Consider the following 21,431-nt stretch of genomic DNA (forward strand, 5'->3'; position numbering starts at 1 on the left):
ACGTCGACATCTTGGGAATCAGCGAACTGAAATGGACGGGAATGGGTGAATTTAATTCGGGTGACCATTATATCTACTACTGTGGGCAAGAAACCCTTAGAAGAAATGGAGTTGCACTCATAGTGAATAAGAGAGTGGGAAAGGCAGTAATGGGGTACAACCTCAAAAACGACAGAATGATCTCAGTGCGTATCCAAGGCAAACCATTCAATATCACAGTCATCCAAGTCTATGCCCCAACCACTGATGCTGAAGAAGCTGAAGTTGACCGCTTCTATGAAGACCTACAACACCTTCTAGAACTAGCACCAAAAAAAGATGTCCTTTTCATCATAGGGGATTGGAATGCTAAAGTAGGAAGTCAAGGAGTAATCGGAATAACAGGCAAATTTGGCCTTGGAGTACAAAATGAAGCAGGGCAAAGGCTAATAGAGTTCTGTCAAGAGAACAAGCTAGTCATAGCAAACACTCTTTTCCAACAACACAAGAGACGACTCTACACATGGACATCACCAGATGGTCAATACCGAAACCAGATTGATTATATAGTTTGCAGCCAAAGATGGAGAAGCTCTATACAGACAGCAAAAACAAGACCAGGAGCTGACTGTGGCTCAGATCATGAGCTTCTTACTGCAAAATTTAGGCTTAAATTGAAGAATGTAGGGAAAACCACTAGACCACTCAGGTATGACTTAGATCATATTCCTTGTGAGTACACAGTGAAGGTGATGAATAGATTTAGAGGATTAGATTTGGTAGACAGAGTGCCTGAAGAACTATGGACGGAGGTCCGTAACATTGTACAGGAGGCAGCAACTAAAACCATCCCAAAGAAAAAGAAATGCAAGAAAGCAAAATGGCTGTCTGATGAGGCTTTACAAATAGCTGTGGAAAGAAGGAATGCGAAAAGCAAGGGTGAAAGGGAAAGATATAAGCAACTGAATGCAGATTTCCAGAGAATAGCAAGGAGAGATAAGAAGGCCTTCTTAAATGAACAATGCAAAGAAATTGAGGAAAACAATAGAATGGGGAAGACTAGAGATCTCTTCAAGAAAATTGGAGATATGAAAGGAACGTTTAGTGCAAAGATGGGCATGATAAAGGACAAAAAAGGCAGGGACCTAACAGAAGCAGAAGAGATTAAGAAGAGGTGGCAAGAATACACAGAAGAACTATACAAGAAAGATCTTAATGTCCCTGATGTCCACGCTGGTGTGATCACTGACCTTGAGCCAGACATCCTAGAGAGTGAAGTCAAGTGGGCCTTAGGAAGCATTGCTAACAACAAAGCTAGTGGAGATGACAGGATTCCAGCTGAGTTATTTAAAATACTAAAAGATGATGGTGTTAAAGTGCTGCACTCAATATGCCAGCAAGTTTGGAAAACGCAACAGTGGCCACGGGATTGGAAAAGGTCAGTTTACGTTCCAATTCCAAAGAAGGGCAACGCCAAAGAATGCTCAAACTATCGCACAATTGCACTCATTTCACATGCTAGCAAGGTTATGCTCAAAATCCTACAAGCTAGGCTTCAGCAATATATGAACCGAGAACTACCGGATGTACAAGCTGGGTTTCGAAGAGGCAGAGGAACTAGAGATCAAATCGCCAACATTCGCTGGATCATGGAGAAAGCACGAGAGTTCCAGAAAAATATCTACTTCTGCTTCATTGACTATGCAAAAGCCTTTGATTGTGTGGATCACAACAAACTGTGGCAAATTCTTAAAGAGATGGGAATACCAGACCACCTTACCTGTCTCCTGAGAAATCTGTATGCGGGCCAAGAAGCAACAGTTAGAACCGGTCATGGAACAACCGATTGGTTCAAAATAGGGAAAGGTGTACGACAAGGCTGTATACTGTCACCCTGCTTATTTAACCTATATGCAGAGTACATCATGAGAAATGCCAGGCTGGAAGAATCACAAGCCGGAATTAAGATTGCAGGGAGAATCATCAACAACCTCAGATATGCAGACGATACCACCCTAATGGCAGAAAGTGAAGAAGAACTAAAGAGCCTCTTGATGAGGGTGAAAGAGGAGAGTGCAAAAGCTGGCTTGAAACTCAACATTAAAAAAACTAAGATCATGGCATCTGGACCCATCAATTCCTGGCAGATAGAAGGGGTAGAAATGGAAGCAGTAACAGACTTCATTTATTTGGGCTCCAAGATCACCGCAGACGGAGACTGCAGCCATGAAATTAAAAGACGCTTGCTCCTTGGGAGGAAAGCTATGGCAAGCCTAGATAGCATATTAAAAAGCAGAGACGTCACCTTGCCGACAAAGATCCGCATAGTCAAAGCTATGGTTTTTCCAGTAGTAATGTATGGCTGTGAGAGCTGGACCATAAAAAGGCCGAGCGCCGAAGAATTGATGCCTTTGAACTGTGGTGCTGGAGAAGACTCTTAAGAGTTCCCTGGACTGCTAGGAGGTCAAACCAGTCAATCTTAAAGGAAATCAACCCTGATTGCTCATTGGAAGGATCGATAATGAAGCTCAAGCTCAGATATTTTGGCCACCTAATGCGAAGAGAGATCTCTTTGGAGAAGACCCTGATGCTGGGAAAGATTGAAGGCAAAAGGAGAAGAGGACGGCAGAGGATGAGATGGTTAGATAGCATCACTGAAGCAATGAGCATGAAACTGAGCAAACTCAGGGAGGCAGTGAAGGACAGGAAGGCCTGGCGCAATATGGTTCATGGGGTCACGAAGAGTCGGACACGACTTAACGACTAAACAACAACAACCCTCCCTCTCCCTTATGAAACAAAACATAGATATTATATTTGTAAAAGCAATTTAATTTTTAAAGAACAAATTAAACATCACATTGACATATTTACATCTTATTACTTAAAGAGAGTATATCCTTGTTAAAATAAAGATAATTATCAACGCCTGAAAAAAATACATGTTTTAAGGAGTAACAAAACGGGTATTACCAATAGAGGTGAATATGTGTAGCTCAGGGTTGAACTGTGGAGTCCTTGGGGTTCTCTGAGCTTGGTTCTTTTCTTGCAAACGTTTCATTACCTGGCTAGGTAACATCTTCAGTGCTAAAATGGGCTGGGGTTTGCTGGGTTTTGCTACCAGAGGAGCAAAACAAAAAAAACCCCATCCTAACCAGCACTGGCAAGGCAAGCCACAGCACATAAATAGAGAGCAAACCCCAGCCCATTTTAGCACTGAAGATGTTACCTAGCCGGGTAATGAAACGTTTGCAAGAAAAGAACCAAGCTCAGAGAACCCCAAGGACTCCACAAAACAGGTATTATTGACTATTTATTTTACATATAAACTGCTCCAATATGTAAGACACTGGGAGAATACAACAATGCAAGAATAAACATAAAGGAAACATAAAAATTAACTAATCAGACATACCCAAGATGACTGCCCACAATCACTCAGTTTTGGCCAAAGGCACAGTGGAATAAAACTTTTTATTGCCTTACAAAATGCAAGAGAAGGGCTTAAACACATATCTGGGGAAATCATCTTCCAAAGCACAGGGGCCACCACAGAGAAAGCCTAGCCTTTGCCCTATGTATTTCTGCCAGGGAAAGTATTCTCTTCAGACCTTCTTGAAATCCTCAGACCAGACAGGAAGATTCAATTTTGACAAAATGGAGCCTGGCGTATTAAGGCCTCTATTGTATAGGGCTTTATAGGTGATAACCTGCACTTTGAACTGATCATGGAAGCCTACTGGTAACCAGTGTAGCAACCTTAAAACCTTGCAACAGAGGGGTTGCCCTGCCAAAGTCTGGCTACCACATACTGGACCAGTTTCCACTTCCAAATCATCTCCAAAGGCAGCTCCACCTAGAGTAGATTACAGCAGTCCAACTGCATTGGTGATAAAGAGGTGAGTCACCATTACAAGGGCATTCAAGTACAGACAGGATAATTCATTAAAAGCAGTAACATAAAAAACAATATAAAATCTAGATTTAAAATCAGCACCTTGCTAACAAACTAAGAATTATTTCTAGAAGTGCAAGGATGCCACAGGTTTGCATTTTTCAAACAGCAATCTCCAAATGCCACATGATACACCTATCATCAAAGTGACTTTCATAAGCAAAGCATAATTTAAAACGATGTGATATTTAGCCAATTCACTGACTAGATTAAATAAAACTGCTCTCATTTAAACAGATTTAAATTTTATATATAACTATTATCATTATTTTAATTAAACCTTTAAAAAGTTCAGGGTGGCAATTGACTTTATATAAAAGGGGTATGCTTCCTTAGACAGATGTGCAGGTATTTGGATCCAAAGCAGGAAGGGCGCTTGGTTCTGGGATGGCCATATTTGTTGTACCTATCTCCTTAAAGAAAACATACTGAAGGATCCCTTATTGTACACCACTATTTATTTATCTACAAGCTAGAGTGCTTTTCCTGCTGCCAAGTATGCATGTTTCATCTAAACACGAAAAAGAATACTGTTTTATTCAGAGCAATGTTATTCATATGTAAATTAGGGCATTAATCAAAACATATTTTAATTCACTTTCTTTCACGGGGTGAGGTCTCTAATAATATGGCAGAGGGATTTGTAATTCAAGGGGAAAAAATCCAAATTCTTAGGAAGATGTAAAACATCACTCTAAATTCCAACCATGGCCCAGAATAGCAGCTTGACTAGAGAATAAATGTTATATGACATTAACTGTCTTCCTGGCTTAAAGATATAAAAATTAAATTGCATGTAAGATTTGCAAATTTGTTCAAGATGTCCATAGAATATCCAATACTTGCTACATTTTTAGTATTTATAATTCATAAAACAGGCACTATACCATATTAGGAAACAGAAGAATAGCACCACATAATTGCAGTTAAAAAAAAAAAAGACACTCTCCCCTGACCAAAAAATCCTGAAGTCAAATAAAAAGCATGTTATGGAGAAAGTGTTTTTTGTGTTCTTAACTAATTCACAAAACCCTAACGCTAACTCCCATTAATACTTACATAGTTACTACATACATTCATATAAAAAATAAATTTAACTTATCCTTAAAGGCATTTCATCCTCTACACTCCCCCAACCTCAGTAAGATATTTATGTTATCTCACCTTAACATACCTTAATTTATACACTGAAAACATACCTTAATTTATACATACCTTAATTTATACATTAAAAGAACATACCTTAATTTATACATTAAAAAGAATTCATAAATCTCTTTATTGCAACTGTGCTCATATTTACCTGAAGCCTATGTATTTAAAACTGATTAATCTACTGGGCCAAAATCTTTTAAGGCAAATCTAAATGTAGAAACCACTTAAAGACTTGTTTTAAAGAAAGAGCTCCTTGCCTGCAAGTGGGAGCTGGGAAGAAAAATACAGTGGTACTTCAGGATACAAACGCCTCCACTAACAAACATTTCGGGTTACGACCAGCTTCGGCAGGAAAATTTTACCTTGGGTTACGAACTCGCCTCTACTTACGAACCGGATCCGCGGCCATTTTCCCTGCTGCCATGCAGTCGCGGCTTCCTGTGGGTGAGGTCGCGGTAGCAAGGAGACGTTCGGTGAGGCTTGTGGTGTGTTTTGCGGTGTTTTGCGAAGGTTTTTGGTGTGCGTGTTAGCATGGCTCCAAAGAAAATGCAGAGCAGGCTTGGCGGGAGTCAGGCTCTGAAGAGAAAATTGCCTCGGGTTGCGACCAAATTCGGGCGGAGGGCGGAACGGATTAACCGGATTTACATTGAACCCTATGGGGAAATTTGCCTTGGGTTGCAACCAAATTCAGTGGGCGGAACAGATTAACTGGATTTACATTGAACCCTATGGGAAACTTTACCTCGACTTGAGACCAACTTGAGTTGCAACCAGAGTCACGGAACGGATTAAGTTCGTATCCCGAGGTACCACTGTACTTGGTTCTCTGGAGGCCTACATTTTGCTAGTGAAATATATCACCTCCCACTTTTTTTTGTATTGATTTTATCATCCAAATTAATAATTGCAAAACATGTTTCATATGGACAAAAATGTATTTTGAAGATACAAACGTCACCACTGCATTCAGTGATGTTTTCAGCATTTATGAGAAAATGCAAGAATTTAGATTTTACTTTTAGAAAATATATAATCTTAATTATTTTCAGACTCACTTTTGTGCTCCCTGAGACAACAGCTTTGTCCACATTCGCTGGCAGCTGTTCTTCAGTCTGGCAAACTTCCAGTGACCATTCCGCACAGCGGTGATGAGCCCAGCAATAACCTAACACATGATGTTAGCAAATTAATTAATTAGCTTTTGCCAAACAATATCTAACTTTCAGCTTCAAAGGAAGAAGACAAAAGCACCACTGTATAATAGATATTAACAGAGAGACAAATGGCATAACTTGATCCTATCAGAAATTCAAATCAGTCTGAAATTACAAAGCTAACATTATAATCTCATATGTGAATTTCTGTAAATTTGAGTTCTCAGCAAATTCATGAATTCTTACTCATATATATTACTAATATATGACATGAAGATGCTTCATATAATATGAATAATATAGCAGAAGACTATTTATGACACAACAAAGCACTTCTCCTGTTGCCCGATTAGTGTGTAGCCTCTAATCTGAATTTGTTTCTAAACTGAAATCAGTAATATCACATCCATAATGTCTCTCCCTTAATATATTACCTCCATACAAGCTAATCTTATATTACCCTCCATATATTTTATAGTTTTGCTTCTGGCTTACTTCGTAAACAAACAGAGAAAAAGAGCAATTGTTTAACGTCATATTCAAACATTAATGAATAATGATTTTTCATTTGAATTGCTAGTGTTAATTTTGCATTCATGTTTTATATAATTTATCCATGTAAGCAACTTTAGGAGGACTTTGTCCTTAAAGGTGGCCTGCATATCCTAAAAGTCAAATAAGTATTTCTAGTTGCCTTACTGTCTACACCCATTCAGTTGTGAAATTGTGAGTTATATTAGTTGCTTAGCTATGTCCACTCACAGCTGCCTCTTCTTCAAAGGTCTTGTTAGTCTAGGGGACGATCATCTTCCAGAGAACTAGAATGTTTTGGCTATCTCATGCATTTCTGTTCACCCTCAACCCTGCAAAAAGGCCTACTGTCCAGACTAGCTACATAATTATTTCTTTGCCACCATGAAAAATAAGTCTAAGAAGCTGCTGTTAAAGGCATCAGATGTAAATCTGGCATTCCAATATGATAAACATTTGTCTGTTGTATTAATCTTTAAGTATCATAGCTCAGTTCTACTTATACCTGCTAAAAGTTCTAGTCTTCAGTCCTACCACACTCTATTAAAGGAGATAGCAGGCTTAGCAAGACCCTGTAAAGCCTAGGAAGCCAGTCCAACTTGGATCAATGATTAATGCAAAGCAGACTTAAAATATTTACCTATATATAGTAGAAAAACTGCAAGAAAAATGTAACACTACAGTGAGTTAAATAGTTTTAAATGGAAACTTTACCTATAAATTTCACAAGGTTCATTAGGATCCTAAGGCTGGATCTTGCAACATGTACTCATATTTAGATTCACCAGCAAATTTGTAAAAGAATGATTTATCCTTAAAACTTCATATGGCTACAATGATAGAATAGTATTACTATTTTTTCCTTTAAAAGAGAAAGAGATTGCCCCCTCAAAAAGGCAAAAATAAATAAAACTGGAAGAATCAGTACAATATACAATGCTTTGAGTGAGTTAAATGTTATCTGGTTAAGAATATGTGAAGCAATACAATACCTGTTGGCTCAAATAAGGCTTGGACATCAATGTCATCTGGTAAGCCAACCATTCTGAGTTCATCCCAGACTTTGACTACCTGATCATCAGGAGTAGCTTGAGTGCTTATACATGTACAAGTTGTTATATTCTGCTCTCTGTATAGAGTAGAAGAAATGTTTATATAATTAAAGCTGACATAGTATGTATTTTACATATTAACAAAGAAATAAAATATTTTAGACAATAAAGAAATAATTATATTTTTAAAAATTCATTTGATTCAAGTGTGACTGAAATTCTGATTAATTTGTTTCTTTATTGTGAATTACTCTTTTTTTTTCCAAATACAACCAGCATTGGATTATTCTTGGAGAACATAATATGTAATTTAGTTGATCTTTCATGAATGAATTGAACTTTATTCTGAACAAATAAAGTCTCCTCTATACACCTGTTAAAAGGATGATTTGGAATGGCAGCAGCATGGAGTAAAGAGACAGAAAAGAAATAAATGCCATATTTTCCTATGTCTCAGTAGACTGAAATTATATTTCTGCTGCATAGCATGCAACATGAAATGGTAACTTCACTTAGCAGAAATCAATTTCATGTAGAATAAAGACAATTGAGGGTCCCAGAACTAACAAGTGTGACCCCAATTCATACTTGTGCAGAGAAGTGATGCTGACTAAATTCTCCTGGGTCACATACTAACTTTAAGGGTAACTGCTCCTGCATTGGGGAAACCATTTTTTCATGGCCTCACTGGGATTTGTGCTTTAACAATGTTCCCAGCATGACAAGATGACAGAGAATGAAAGGGACATTTTCTTTCAATTTGCTGTTGTCAGCCCTTCAGGATAGACCAGACTAGGAAACCAAAGTTATGAATGCTGATACTACTTTTATTATAAGGTTACAGTAACAGAATCTTGCAAGTCTGAATATGCCTCCCGCACCTCCCTTTATCTTTGTGGGAACTAGGGAGGGTCAAATCTGAGACACTTTCTCAAATTACATTTCTGCCTTGGATTCAAATTTCTTTTATCTGACCATTGTCTTGGTTGCGGCTCTTCTTCCTGTTCCTCAAGGTTATTCCTGCTTCCCATTACAGCTGTCTACAACGTTTGCTTTAACTGTAACTTGCAAAGAACAAGTAAATAGGGGAGTGTCTTTCAGGCATGTCAGGCTTTGGGAATAGTGCCAGATAATTTGTATTTTTCAATTTTGGAAAAGAAAACTCAAAACTTTTCCATGCTAATCCAACTAGAGCTTCAGGGACTTTTATATCTGTACCTATATCATAGAGCCCACCCACTGGAACACCATGCCTCCCAAGATCAGATTGGCCCCAACCCTGGCCTTTCGTAAAGCACTGAAGACGTTTATGTGCTCCAGAGCCTGGGGTCAGGAGGTTAGATGGCCTGTTGGGAGGTCTCTGTCAATTGTTTTTTTGGGTTATCCTTGGTGACCACTGTTGATTTGTTATTCCTCGCCAATATTGTTTTTGTTGTTTTAACATGTTATTAGCCAGCTTTGCAAGGTGGGTGGCAGTATAAATCAATTAAATAAAATCTAGCACAAAAACCTAAATATTACCAATGATGAAAAATGCTTTCCTCACATACTGGGATGTTTCACAGAAAGCTAAGAATTCCAAATTTTAAAAAAAACAAGGAGCCCAAGTGCACACATCGGCCACTACTCATAAATGAGACACAAACAAGTTGGATTATCAACAGTTCCATACACATTTGTAGAGTAATCTCTGTGGAACAACTGCAGAAGCAAAAAATGTTAGGACTGGAATAAATTCATGAAGACTTTTTGACTACTGACTGTAGAGAATAAGGGCAATGACCTTGACAGAAATATGCAAGAAGTGTTACATAAGGAAAGAGGGCTGAAACATTCTTTAAGTCTTGAGAAGCAAGATAGTTTTCAGAAATGACTCAGGTAGGTCCTTCCTGATTCACTGGGATATAAGAAGGAGGGGCAGAAAAGCACCATCGGGCTTGCAAGAATGGTGTCAGCCCCAGTAGATAGACCGGACCAGAAAATCAACTCCACAGGAAGAATAGAACTATACTTTTTAAAGATAGGCTATACTAACAGAATCTTACAAGTCTGATGGTGCTTTAACCTCCCATCCTTCTAATACATCAGGCAATGGTTCCTGCATATTACTGTCAAGGTTATCTCCCTTATTTTCTACACCAATTATGTTTATTATTACACTAAAATTAATTATTGACTCATTTCATATGACTAGATATAAATAATTTGCATTTCATTTTTAGACAATAAAAAATACTTGAGCACAAATTACATGGATGGAAAAACAAAAATGTAATTTGATCTGAAACATGACAAAAGTGACAATCAAACTGTTAATACTTATCAGGAATATGCTCTAATTATATTTCATATTATTGTAAATTTCACCTCTACATTCAAAAAATTTGAGATACTTCAAATACCTATTTTTGGCTTAGTGACATCTAATTGAAAACAAGGACGTGTTGATAACTTAGCAATTTATCTATGTAGATAGAATAAATGAACTTTTTACTTAAAAAGTTTCTATACTTAAAACTGATGCAAAATAGGGAAAAATAATAATCAAGACTCTCCTTAAAACGATCCACCTTAAGTCTGTTCCAAATACTTTTTTTGCATTGTTTTTGTTTCATTTCCTACTTTAAATGACTGGCAGCAGCCCAGGAATCACCACCAATAAGGAAACTCCAACAAACAATCCCTTTAGTAGCTAAACTTGGAGACCAGCCAGAATGGCACTCGGGTAGGATTGCATCACCATCCTCAGGGACAGGGCTTGTTAGCTGTTCCAAGTAAATTAATTTTGCACTTTCCCATAAGCTACAAAAACCTCGATTAATCAGCCTGAGGCTCTTTTAATGTAATTTCATGAACATTTTTTCAACATATATGTGCATCATTCAAGCTCTCAAAAAACAGCTACTATAAAATGCTCCTTTAGGCATAGATAATATTAAATAAATGCAAAAATGAAGAAACAGTACCATCGATAATGACAAAATGGGATTTAAAAAAAAGTCCTCATTTCAGATGTTCTTATGGAAGCACATTAAGCTGACAGAACTGCTTGTCAGCTGTGCATACTACGTATGTATCCTACCCTTCCAAAGATTACAGAATTGCAACTATACAACCACCCTGTGATGTGAATGCCTCAAACATTAATCTGCATGTTCATGCTGCAGCCTCCCAGTCTAAATCCTGCTTATCCTAGCTTCTAACCGCCCTTGCTCTAGGACTGTGCATGTGTGTGTTTGTGTGTGTGCATTTCTACCTTTATCCTTCTAATTTTCTGTCAATAAATGTATTCTTATATTTTGTGAGTCAGAAATTTCTATTTTTGATTTTCGGTTCCCACTTAGAAAATATTCTGAATGTATGTTATGCCAACATTTAATATTTATTTTATTAAACACAGAGACACAAACACAAAATCCACACATGACTTCAAAATATATTTCTTTGTGCCGAGAGAGAAAACTGCAATATTAAATAAAATAGGTTATTTTGTAAGGGATAGAAATGCTTACTTTTTTTGTCCTCTTGTTTTGTGGAGGACTGGGTTCTGCCTTGGAGTACTCTCACCAATGGTATCATCACTGTCAACAGTTTCACTCATATTTAAGGGCTGGATGTTCCATGGAGCAATAAACCCTGGGGTCGGACTGAATTGTTTAAGCTCTCCTTGTCCTAATGAGCTGCGTTCCCCACAGTAACAAAAGGCGCAGACCTGTTCATTGCTAAAACAGGCAGACCAAAAAAAAAAAAAAACCACACACACACCAGAAAAGCAAAAGGGAAAGTTCAAATGCTATTTAAAAATACAGAATTTAAAAAAATTGAATAAAACAGAAATTTCACTATCCAATTACATTAAATACAGTCAATAAACTATGAATATTCAAATTAGATCCAACTTTATCTGTAAATCTCTTCACATAGTTCTCTCCTATGACTAAGAAAATGTAATGTCAAGGATTCTTGGACTGCCCGTACTACAGTGAGCAACTCTTCAGGCTGAAGGGTACATCAAGACTTTGAGTAGCATGTCAGGAGCTGCACTATGGAAATTGACAGAGGCAGGACGAAACTTTAAATTTAATTGTGAATGTAACTACAGTAAATTTAAAAATTTAAATTTAAAATTAATTAATTAAATACAGTTTATATTAGACACTATATATTTAACAGATTTTTCTGTTAGATTAAAATCATAATTTGGCAGCATCCTCAGGAAGGTCTCAGAGAAGCCAACCTAAGGCTTGGGGAAAACCATGTTGTCCTAAGACAGGGATTCCCTTTCCCTTGTTGACTAGGTCTGCTAAAAACTGACAGCATTGTTGCTCACCAGTTGAAAATGAAAACTACAGTGTAAAATAGGCACATTATAATAATAAAAAAAAGAACCTCTGCAAAATGTCAGCCTCCCACCCACGTATGACCCTCAGCCTACCCCCAAAATGTGTTGGCCACACAGGCTGTGCACTTGTGTTCTAAATTCAGTCCTGCTTCCTTATTCTACAATCAATTTGAACATTTAGTCACTCAATTTGCTAAGATATTCTTGTGAAACAGAAAAAAAAAAAAAAAAAACCAGTGGTCCACAGCTACTTTCAGTGCTTCTTTTTTTAAAGTAGAAAGGCGGAATAAATCTATTTTAAAATTTAGTTTATAAATGAACTGACTTCTATTTCATCTGAATCACTATTATAAATTTAGAGTTACAGAAAAGGTAAAGTTACAGAAAAGGTGTGTTTTTACAGTGTTTTATTTGTAGTTGTTTTTATCTATTTATTTTTTAAATTATTGTACGCTGCCCAGAGTCACCTTGTGTGAGATGGGCGGCTATATAAATATGATTAATAATGTAAGTAAGTAACTAAATATGCATGCATGCATCCATCTCTCTTGGTTAGGAATGAACAAAACAAATACAATTAAACCATTTAAGCACAAAACAAATATCATCTAAGAAAAGTAGCAGGTGACAATTAAAAGTCTCAGTCATCCTCCCACTCATTCTGAATTTGCCCTGCTAACCTGCTTTTTGCTTCAACACCAACAGAACTATTGGTCTTCGCAGAGTCCACAGAGACTGAGCACTGGAGATCTGGTGTTAGCTTCTTGTCGTCATCCACTTCAGTTTGGGCATCCTCCTCTGCAAATTGTTCCTTGGTATCTGCTTAGCAAGAAGAGTGTAAATTGATTATGATCAGTTTTCACTTCACTTTTATTCAAGTGTTGAATAAAACATGTTCTGTTCTAAGCCATTTTTTTCAGTTTTCAAACCATCAAAGTTATACCACAAAATTAAATTATTGTCCCCTCTTACAGGAATGTATCTAATGTAAACAAACAATGGGGTAGATCCAGATTTAGGCTGTACATTTGAACTGGCAGAGACTGATTTGTGACTGCTTGTCTTCACAGCAGTGAAACAAGTCACCTATAAACATTTTAGAAAGTGTGGGGAGTACCTACAGGGTGAAAGCTAAAAGTGCTTCCCAATGTCCATGGAACTTTAACCCGCTCTACCTCTCACCAGTCTGACCCCATTCAGTAGATCCACTCCACTCTTGGTGTAACATTTTCAGCGGGACAAAAAGGTTGTTATGGGGAAGAGGACATGTGGAAAGTCTCTTTCTACCAGGCCTGGAGGAGAGTTAAATCTAGATCCATCACAGACCATGAAACCTAGTATTAACAAATGTATTCGAAAAAGGACTCAGGGATAACTGAAGTATAAAGCAAAGGGTACTGAAATGGCACTTCAATGGCCCAAGTAAAATGTGAAAAATATAATATTAAAAGGCAAGAGCAAACATGGGAGGGAGGGAGGGAGGGAGAGAGAGAGAGAGAGAGAACTTATTTTTTACGCTTTTGCAAAGCAGACTATTACCAGGTATGGTGAAGTAATGAGTCTCCTACACAAACTTTAGAGCAAAAGAGTAAATGAACAGAATTAAGCAGGAATAATTATTTATTTCCAACATTTCTACCCATCACAATCCAAAGAGACTCAGCAGCTTACATGGATTATAAAAACTAAGTAACACAAAGACAGTATAACAACCATAAAAACAGTAAAACAACACTACCCAAACATAAAACTACAAACAATAGAAACAGGAAATAAAGATGGCCTAATCAAATCAGGAGAAGACACACTGAAACAACTTTGTCTTAAAAGCTTTTGAAATATAAAGGAGGGGGCTACCTTGACCTCAACCTGGAGGCTGTTCCACAGCGTTAGCACTGCCACAGAAAAGCAGCACCATCTTGCTTCATCCCCGCCCAGACCTCCCAAAAAGGTGGGATCAGTAACAGTTTCTCTTTGTTTGATCTAATTGTTTGGGCTGATACTGGTTGGAGTAAGAAGTAATTTAAAATTTATATTCTTATTTCCAGGTACAACTCAAGGTACTATGAAATTAAAAATCATATAATATTAATTGCACTTAAACCTAACACAACAACAGCTGATCACAGCAGTCAAAACTACAGAGTTGTTAAAAAAAATAAACAAAGAAAATATCCAGCTATAGTGAAAGAAAGAAATTTCCTGCTAGAATTCTTAATAGCAGAATGATGGACCTTGATTAATCTCTTCCATTCATCTGGCTGTTGTTCATGGGGTTGAGAGAGCTACACAACAGTAAGCAGAGAGAGGTAGATCCAATGAGATCTATGCTGGGAACGGAAACAGCCTCAGATACAGCAGCATTCAAATCAGTGTAACCTGAAGAATGAGACTGAAATGTTCACTGTAAGTGACATTGGACCCTGAGGCATAGTATTGTGAAATATGAAACATAATACCTCCAAGTAATTCAGTAGGCAAGTTGAGTCTGCCTATTTTGGTCTCTGACCAGCATAAAATGTAAAATTGATAAAACAAAATTAATCCAGTATTTTATATCTATAATAGGTGTTAATAAGCTTTTTAATGTTTACCACAAAATACCTGTAAATTAAATCTATAACTAAAATTATAAATCAAATACTATAAATGTGTATTTTATAGAACATCTTTATTATAGTCACTGACCAGAACTCCTTCATAATAACTATAGCTTCATAATATAAAATAAGAACTATAGATTCATAATAGCGTTTACAGAATTCAGATGGAAAAACATTAAAATTTCTGATTAAATTAGGTAAAAATAAAATAAAGCAATAAAATACAAGTACTACAGCATTAAAAGTTTAAATACTTAAGATTACATCAATAAATTACAAAACTACTTTGCAAAAGTATAAAATAACATTCTCAGTTATAAAATACAGTAGTATTAAATAAACTTAATATAAAATTTTAGATAGAATTGCTAAATTACATATTTTGTTTGTAGTCAGACTGAGTAATAATTGACATGTTATACTATCTGTTACCTAATGATACAAGCTCTAAAAAAAAGCTGGCGACTGTAAAGGTAATGTCAGCATTATGGTCTGTAAGAAATGAAATGCAGGATTTGTCTGGTCTACCAGCAACCCCTTTAGAAGTAGAGTTAGGTACATGTGATAAATTTCATCATAAAAAAAGCAATATGGTAGCACATAGTCCACAGTTTCAACTACTCCTGAATGGTAGTGGGTGAGTCTAAAAATGGTATATTGTTATACATGTTATACTATAACATTAAAGGTAAAATCAATAGAATTAAGAGCTATACATGAGTAAATCTGACATTCTAAGATGTATGAGTTACTTTAAATTGCACTAAATTAACTTCAGTAACTTAAATAATCTTGGCCCTAGCTCTAACCCTAACTCTGGAATAGGATCTAGTCACATTACAATAATAACCTATTACATTATGAGGGTTCTAGCATGGTCATATCCCACTGGAAGTACAAAGGTGGGAGACAGCCCCAGTACAGAGAATTTCTTCAATACAGGTAATCCTCAACTTATGACCATTTGTTCAGCAACCGTTCAAAGTTACAGCGGTGCCGCACAAAGATACTTATGACCTGTCCCTGAAGTTATGGCCATTGCCTGCAGTCACATGATCAAAATTTGGGCACCTGGCAGCCCCTCACACTTACAACCATGGGGTGCTTCAACTCCCATCCACCCACTTCCCCACTATCTATGCCCTTTTGGCCCCTGCACTCCACAGCCCATGCTGCCCTAGCTGACCTTCGCTTCTTCTTACTCCCACTGACCAAGCATGCCTGACTGGCCCTTCACGAGGCAGCTTCTGGCCACATGAGGCTTTCTTCCCAAGGTTGCGCATGGTAGTTTCCTTGTGAGACCTGGGGAAGATGGCCTCACATGGCCAGCAGCTGCCTCATGAAAGGCCAGCTGGGCATGCTTGGTCAGAAGCAGGAGCAAGAAGATGGCGAAGGTCAGCTAGGGCAGCGGAGTGCAGGGTGGTAGGGGCCTCGGAGTGCAGGGTGGTGAGGGTGACTACAGCTGGAACTGGCTTGGGGTATCTGGGCCTTCCCTGGGGCGTGGCAGCTTTGCACTGAGCTGCTGGGGCTTCCTGAGATACTGCAGCCTTGTGCCATGCTCTTGGGCTGGGCTGCAGTAGCTAGGGCTTCCAGGGGCGGCTGTGGCTTTGCACTACACTGCGGCTCAAAGGTTTCCTGCAGCCCCAGAGCTGTGGCACACCAAGAAGCCCCTGAGCTGCAGCATGGCAAACAGCCCAGAGCCATGCAGTTCTGGGGCTGCTTGCAACCCCGCAAGGCAGGGTGCAGGGCAGCCAAAAGGGCAGAGATGGGGAGGAATAGGCAACTGGGGGAAGGTGAAGGGGAGGCAGTCCCTTACCTTGGAAGAACCAAGGCTTAGGGCTGGGAGGGACCAAGCCTGGAATGGCTTGGATTGGGGTGGGTCCTCAGCTAATGATCGGTGGAATTCGCTTAACAATGGCATTGGGGAGTGCCAGGATTGCTGGTCACTAAGAGATATGGTTACATGATATTGCACTTTACAACCGCATTGCTTAACGACGGAAATTCCAGTCCCAATTGTGGTCATAAGTCGAGGACCACCTGTATAGGTATCTCCATGCAGATTGGAAACCTTCCATAAACATTAATGGAGCTAATCCTAATTAGAGAAGGATAACCTTAATCAGAAGGTCAGTATGGCTATCTATACCTTAGCCCCACCTTCATCATGCCCATCTCTATGTTGCAGTATGTGAAAGGCACCAAGGTACTTGCAGTCCTTAGAAACTTTGATCATACAAGTTCCAAGCAGACAAAGTAAGCAAAAGGGCCTAGCTCCATATAAAAGTTGTGCCATGTATTTGGCTTTGAAAAGTTTAAGGGCTGCAGGTATACAGTAGTCACCTTTATTCTGAAAAAAGGATGGCAGCAGCTGTCCACTGAGAATTCTGTGTCACATTCGTTCAATGAACTTTTCTGAAGCAGACACATGAAAAACTACTCCCAGGTATTTAAAACATGCTATTTCCTCAGTTGAATTTCCACTGATCAGTCAGGAATATATTTATTATTTATTCATTTAGCAATATATTTCCAATTTATTTTCTTTGCTATACTAAAAAGAGGCCCCATATTATTAGTTATTTATTTTATCCACATCAATAAATACCTCCTTTCTATTTATAACTCTAAGAGCCAGTTTGGCATATGTAATGGTATACGTAATTGTCGTAATACATAATACATAATTGTCTTAAGTCCTTACGACAGTTGGGACCGGAATTTCCATTGCTAAGCAATGCGGTTGTAAAGTGCAACCACATCCCTTAGCAACGGCAATCCCTGCAGTCCCGGTTGCCGTCGTTAATTGAATCCACAGTTGTTAGCCAAGGCAACTTCCTCTCGGCTTCCCACAACCAAAGTCAGTGGGGAAGCCAGCAGGAAGTTGCAGCAAACAGGTAAGCAGCTGCTGCTTGGTGGGGGAGTGAGGGGGTGCAGGGGGGTGCAGGGGAGGGTTGGGGAAGGTGTGTGAGGGTGCAAGGTGGTGTGCAAGAGGCGCTGTGCAGGTTGGGGAGGGTTCATGACAGTGCATGAGAGGTGCTGTGCAGGTCAGGGAGGGTGCATGGGGGTGCACGAACGGCCGATGCAGCATGAGCGCAGAGGGGCTAGGAGAGGTTGCGTGGGTAGGGGAGATTTACCCCAGCAACTTGCAACCTTCCCTGCCAGCTTCCCCACAAAGACAATGGGGAAGCCAGCAGGGAAGCTTGCAATTGGCAATCACATGATCGTGGAGTGCTTGGCAACTGGTCATAAGTGCAAATGGATTGCCAAGCACCAGATCATGATCATGTAACCATGGGGGTGCTGGGATGGTTGTAACTCCAAGGACCAGTCATAACCACCATTCGTTCAGCACCGTTGTAACTTCAAATTATCACCAAATGAATTGTCATAAGTCAATTGGTAATGGTTAAGGAACCAGGCTAGAAACCAGGAGAACATGAGTTCTAATCCCATCTTAGGCACGAAGCCAGCTGGGTGACCTTGGGCCAGCCCCTCTCTCTCAGCCCTAGGAAGGAGGCAATGGCAAAGCATTTCTGAAATCTTGCTAATAAAACTGCAGGAACTTGTTCAGGCAGCCACCAGGAGTCAACACTGACTTGAATGCACCAAAAAAAAAACAAAAAAAAAACCCCACCATCTTATAACTATAGAAAATGCTGAGCCCCTCAAGATACCAAAACTCATATTCTCTTGAGTGACTCAGTGATCACCCAGGATGCCATGCATGGATACTAGAAACCTGTAATTTGTACACTGATATGAGAAAAAGGTAAAAGATTTTGGTGAACAAAATAGAAAATAAATGCAGATGAGGAGGATATAGCTGTCTATGTAAGGCTGCGGCTAGCGTTCCAGCATTGCTTAGGCCATAAACTACAACATTTTATCAATTATCCTAACAGGCAGCCTAACAAGAAGGAATTTAATCAGCAAGATCCTGTTTCCTGCAACCCTGTCTGGCAAAGGACTTCTACATTGACCCTGCCAGCTCAGACTTGACTGATTTATCTTGATTTATCTTATGTAACCTCAGAACAGAGTAAGTAACAAGACTTCAGAGGGGCCCACAGACAAGCTAGCAGGTACTGCAATTGAAAAAGAATTGTCATAATGCAATAATGTCTACCAATGCCCATTAATAAACTCACTCCATCAGATTGTTTTCCAAGGCCTAAAACGCAATGCAACAATCCACACAAACAGCAATCAAAGCATGGATAAATATCACAAACCTATCTCTGCCAAGGAAGAAGCGTATTTTGCATATAAATCAAAGTTGGTAAAAGGCATTCAGAGCACTTTAAGCTTCCTGTGCTTCCAGAACAGTCCTGGATCCTACATCATACCTAAATTATCAACCTGATTCTTGAATAAAGTCCCATCCAAAGCCATTGTGCACCACTTAACTGTGCAACTCACAACTGTGCAGATGAACCATACACTAGCAATATTTTTGTCTTCTTTAGATTAAGTTGTATGCCACCCAGAGTCACTTCTTGTGGGATGGGGGCCCATATAAATGTGATTAATAAATAAATAAAGTTCCAGTTCATTCTATTTATCACAAAGCCTAAGCATAGGTTCAAAACACTCACTGTTCCAACATGCATGGAAGAAAGTAGGGTGTCACCTATTGCTCATACTCCTGGATAACTTTCCAAACAATTTCAGATATATGCTAAATAGTATGGAAGTTAAAACAGAACTGTCTTGAGCACATCTTAATTGCTATTGAGCAGAACAATAATCTCACAGCATCCCTTTTGGGAATCAACCATCTAAGTAAGAGCAAAAACACAGAAATTTATTACAATATACCTCCAAACCCAAATCAGACAACCAATCCGAGGTTAATATTATCAAAAGCTACTAAGAGAACCCTAAAGAGGATTGTACTTCTTCCTCTCCATTTCTTTGTAAAATTAATCTTTTCACCCCCACTCCCCAATCAAAATAAATCTAGAAAATAAGTTTAACCCAAAAGTCCCTCGAGCTTTTTAGTAGCAATCATCTACAAATTATGCCCAGACAGAATGTTGTTTGGTACTAGCCTATAATTGTCAACATCTTCTGGTCAGCTTTTATCAAAAGCAGCCTAATCACCATTTCAAGAGAGAGTCTGGCCTGTTTTTTCTTCTCAAGGAAAAAATCAGAACAAACTGGCTCCAGATAGATATTCTTCTAGATAGGCGGTTGGTTAACACCATCCAAGGAAATTGTCCACAAACTCAAGTCCAGGAATGGAAGCATATCAAAGTAAAGTCCAGGTCATGTCAGAAATAAGTAAATTTTTTCTTCGAAGTGTCTTGCAAATATGTCAGAGTGAGCCATTCAAGGCACATCGCAAACAGAGCATGCAGACATTACTTATTTGCTTGGGATCAAGGGAATAGATAACTTTCACACAAAGACTGAGTTCACTCAACACAAATGAGTATTATCATATTTGTTGTTCAGTCGTTAAGTCGTGTCCGACTCTTCGTGACCCCATGAACCATATCGTGCCAGGCCTTCCTGTCCTTCACTGCCTCCCTGAGTTTGCTCAGTTTCACGCTCATTGCTTCAGTGATGCTATCTAACCATCTCATCCTCTGCCGTCCCCTTCTCCTTTTGCCTTCAATCTTTCCCAGCATCAGGGTCTTTTCCAAAGAGTCCTCTCTTTGCATTAGGTGACCAAAGTATCTGAGCTTGAGCTTCATTATCAATCCTTCCAATGAGCAATCAGAGTTGATTTCCTTTAAGATTGACTGGTTTGACCTCCTAGCAGTCCAGGGGACTCTCAAGAGTCTTCTCCAGCACCACAGTTCAAAGGCATCAATTCTTCAGCGCTCAGCCTTCTTTATGGTCCAGCTCTCACAGCCATACATTACTACTGGAAAAACCATAGCTTTGACTATGCGGATCTTTGTCAGCAAGGTGACGTCTCTGCTTCTTAATATGCTATCTAGGCTTGCCATAGCTTTCCTCCCAAGGAGCAAGCGTCTTTTAATTTCATGGCTGCAGTCTCCGTCTGTGGTGATCTTGGAGCCCAAATAAATGAAATCTGTTACTGCTTCCATTTCTACCCCTTCTATTTGCCAGGAATTATCATATAACATGCAATAAATAAATGAACTATGGCTTGACATAATGTCCTGATTCATACAACAAAGATAATTACTAGGTTCACAACAACACACTAAACCAAAAACTGCCTAATAGGATTGGCAGCACTTACAAGCACTCCCAATTCCAACTGGGATTCAATTCCAGAAAGGTACTTCAAAGTGCAGTTGCCACACTATCTCAGGAAAAGTCATGGCTGCTTTAAGAGTGGCAGACAGATGCAATGTTTCTGGCTTGGGATACTCCAAAGTTCCCTTTTGGAACTCAATCTAAATTGCTACCTGGCCCTACTATCATTTTAGCCTATTCTAATCTGCAAATCCAGTTTAGATAGAGACAATAGCTAAATCTATCTATATCGGTCATACTATAGATGCCTTACCAACTTCCACAGTGTTTTCCGTTTCTGTTGCCTCCAATCCATCCATGCTGTCTTCATCCTCCACTGCAGGTTTTCCTCTATTTCGAGGCCTATGAAAGGAAAGACACAATTTATAATATTAGGAAAAAAGGCGTTAGCACAAAATTACCAAATAAATCATTTTGCTTACT

General features: G+C 38.8%; 1 protein-coding gene across 7 annotated transcripts in view; it reads right to left on the reverse strand.

The window, feature by feature from the left end:
* The window catches only part of KMT2C (lysine methyltransferase 2C), a 152,338-nt gene that overhangs the window by 96,776 nt on the left and 34,131 nt on the right, over positions 1–21,431 (reverse strand). For 5 of the 7 annotated variants that reach the window (XM_088150213.1, XM_088150214.1, XM_088150215.1 and 2 more), the window contains exons 2-6: positions 21,262–21,350; positions 12,849–12,990; positions 11,339–11,548; positions 7,767–7,903; positions 6,145–6,254 (exon numbers count right to left, since the gene is read on the reverse strand). In XM_088150213.1, coding sequence (XP_088006339.1) covers positions 6,145–6,254; positions 7,767–7,903; positions 11,339–11,548; positions 12,849–12,990; positions 21,262–21,350 — 688 coding nt within the window. The remainder of the gene's footprint in view (positions 1–6,144; positions 6,255–7,766; positions 7,904–11,338; positions 11,549–12,848; positions 12,991–21,261; positions 21,351–21,431) is intronic. The other 2 variants (XM_088150212.1, XM_088150217.1) reach the window with 1 other exon arrangement.

This window comes from Python bivittatus, unplaced genomic scaffold (assembly GCF_059951505.1).
Source record: "Python bivittatus isolate LINGU-HERP-01145 unplaced genomic scaffold, Pbiv_v1 ctg000610_np1212, whole genome shotgun sequence".
Lineage (NCBI taxonomy): Eukaryota > Metazoa > Chordata > Lepidosauria > Squamata > Pythonidae > Python > Python bivittatus.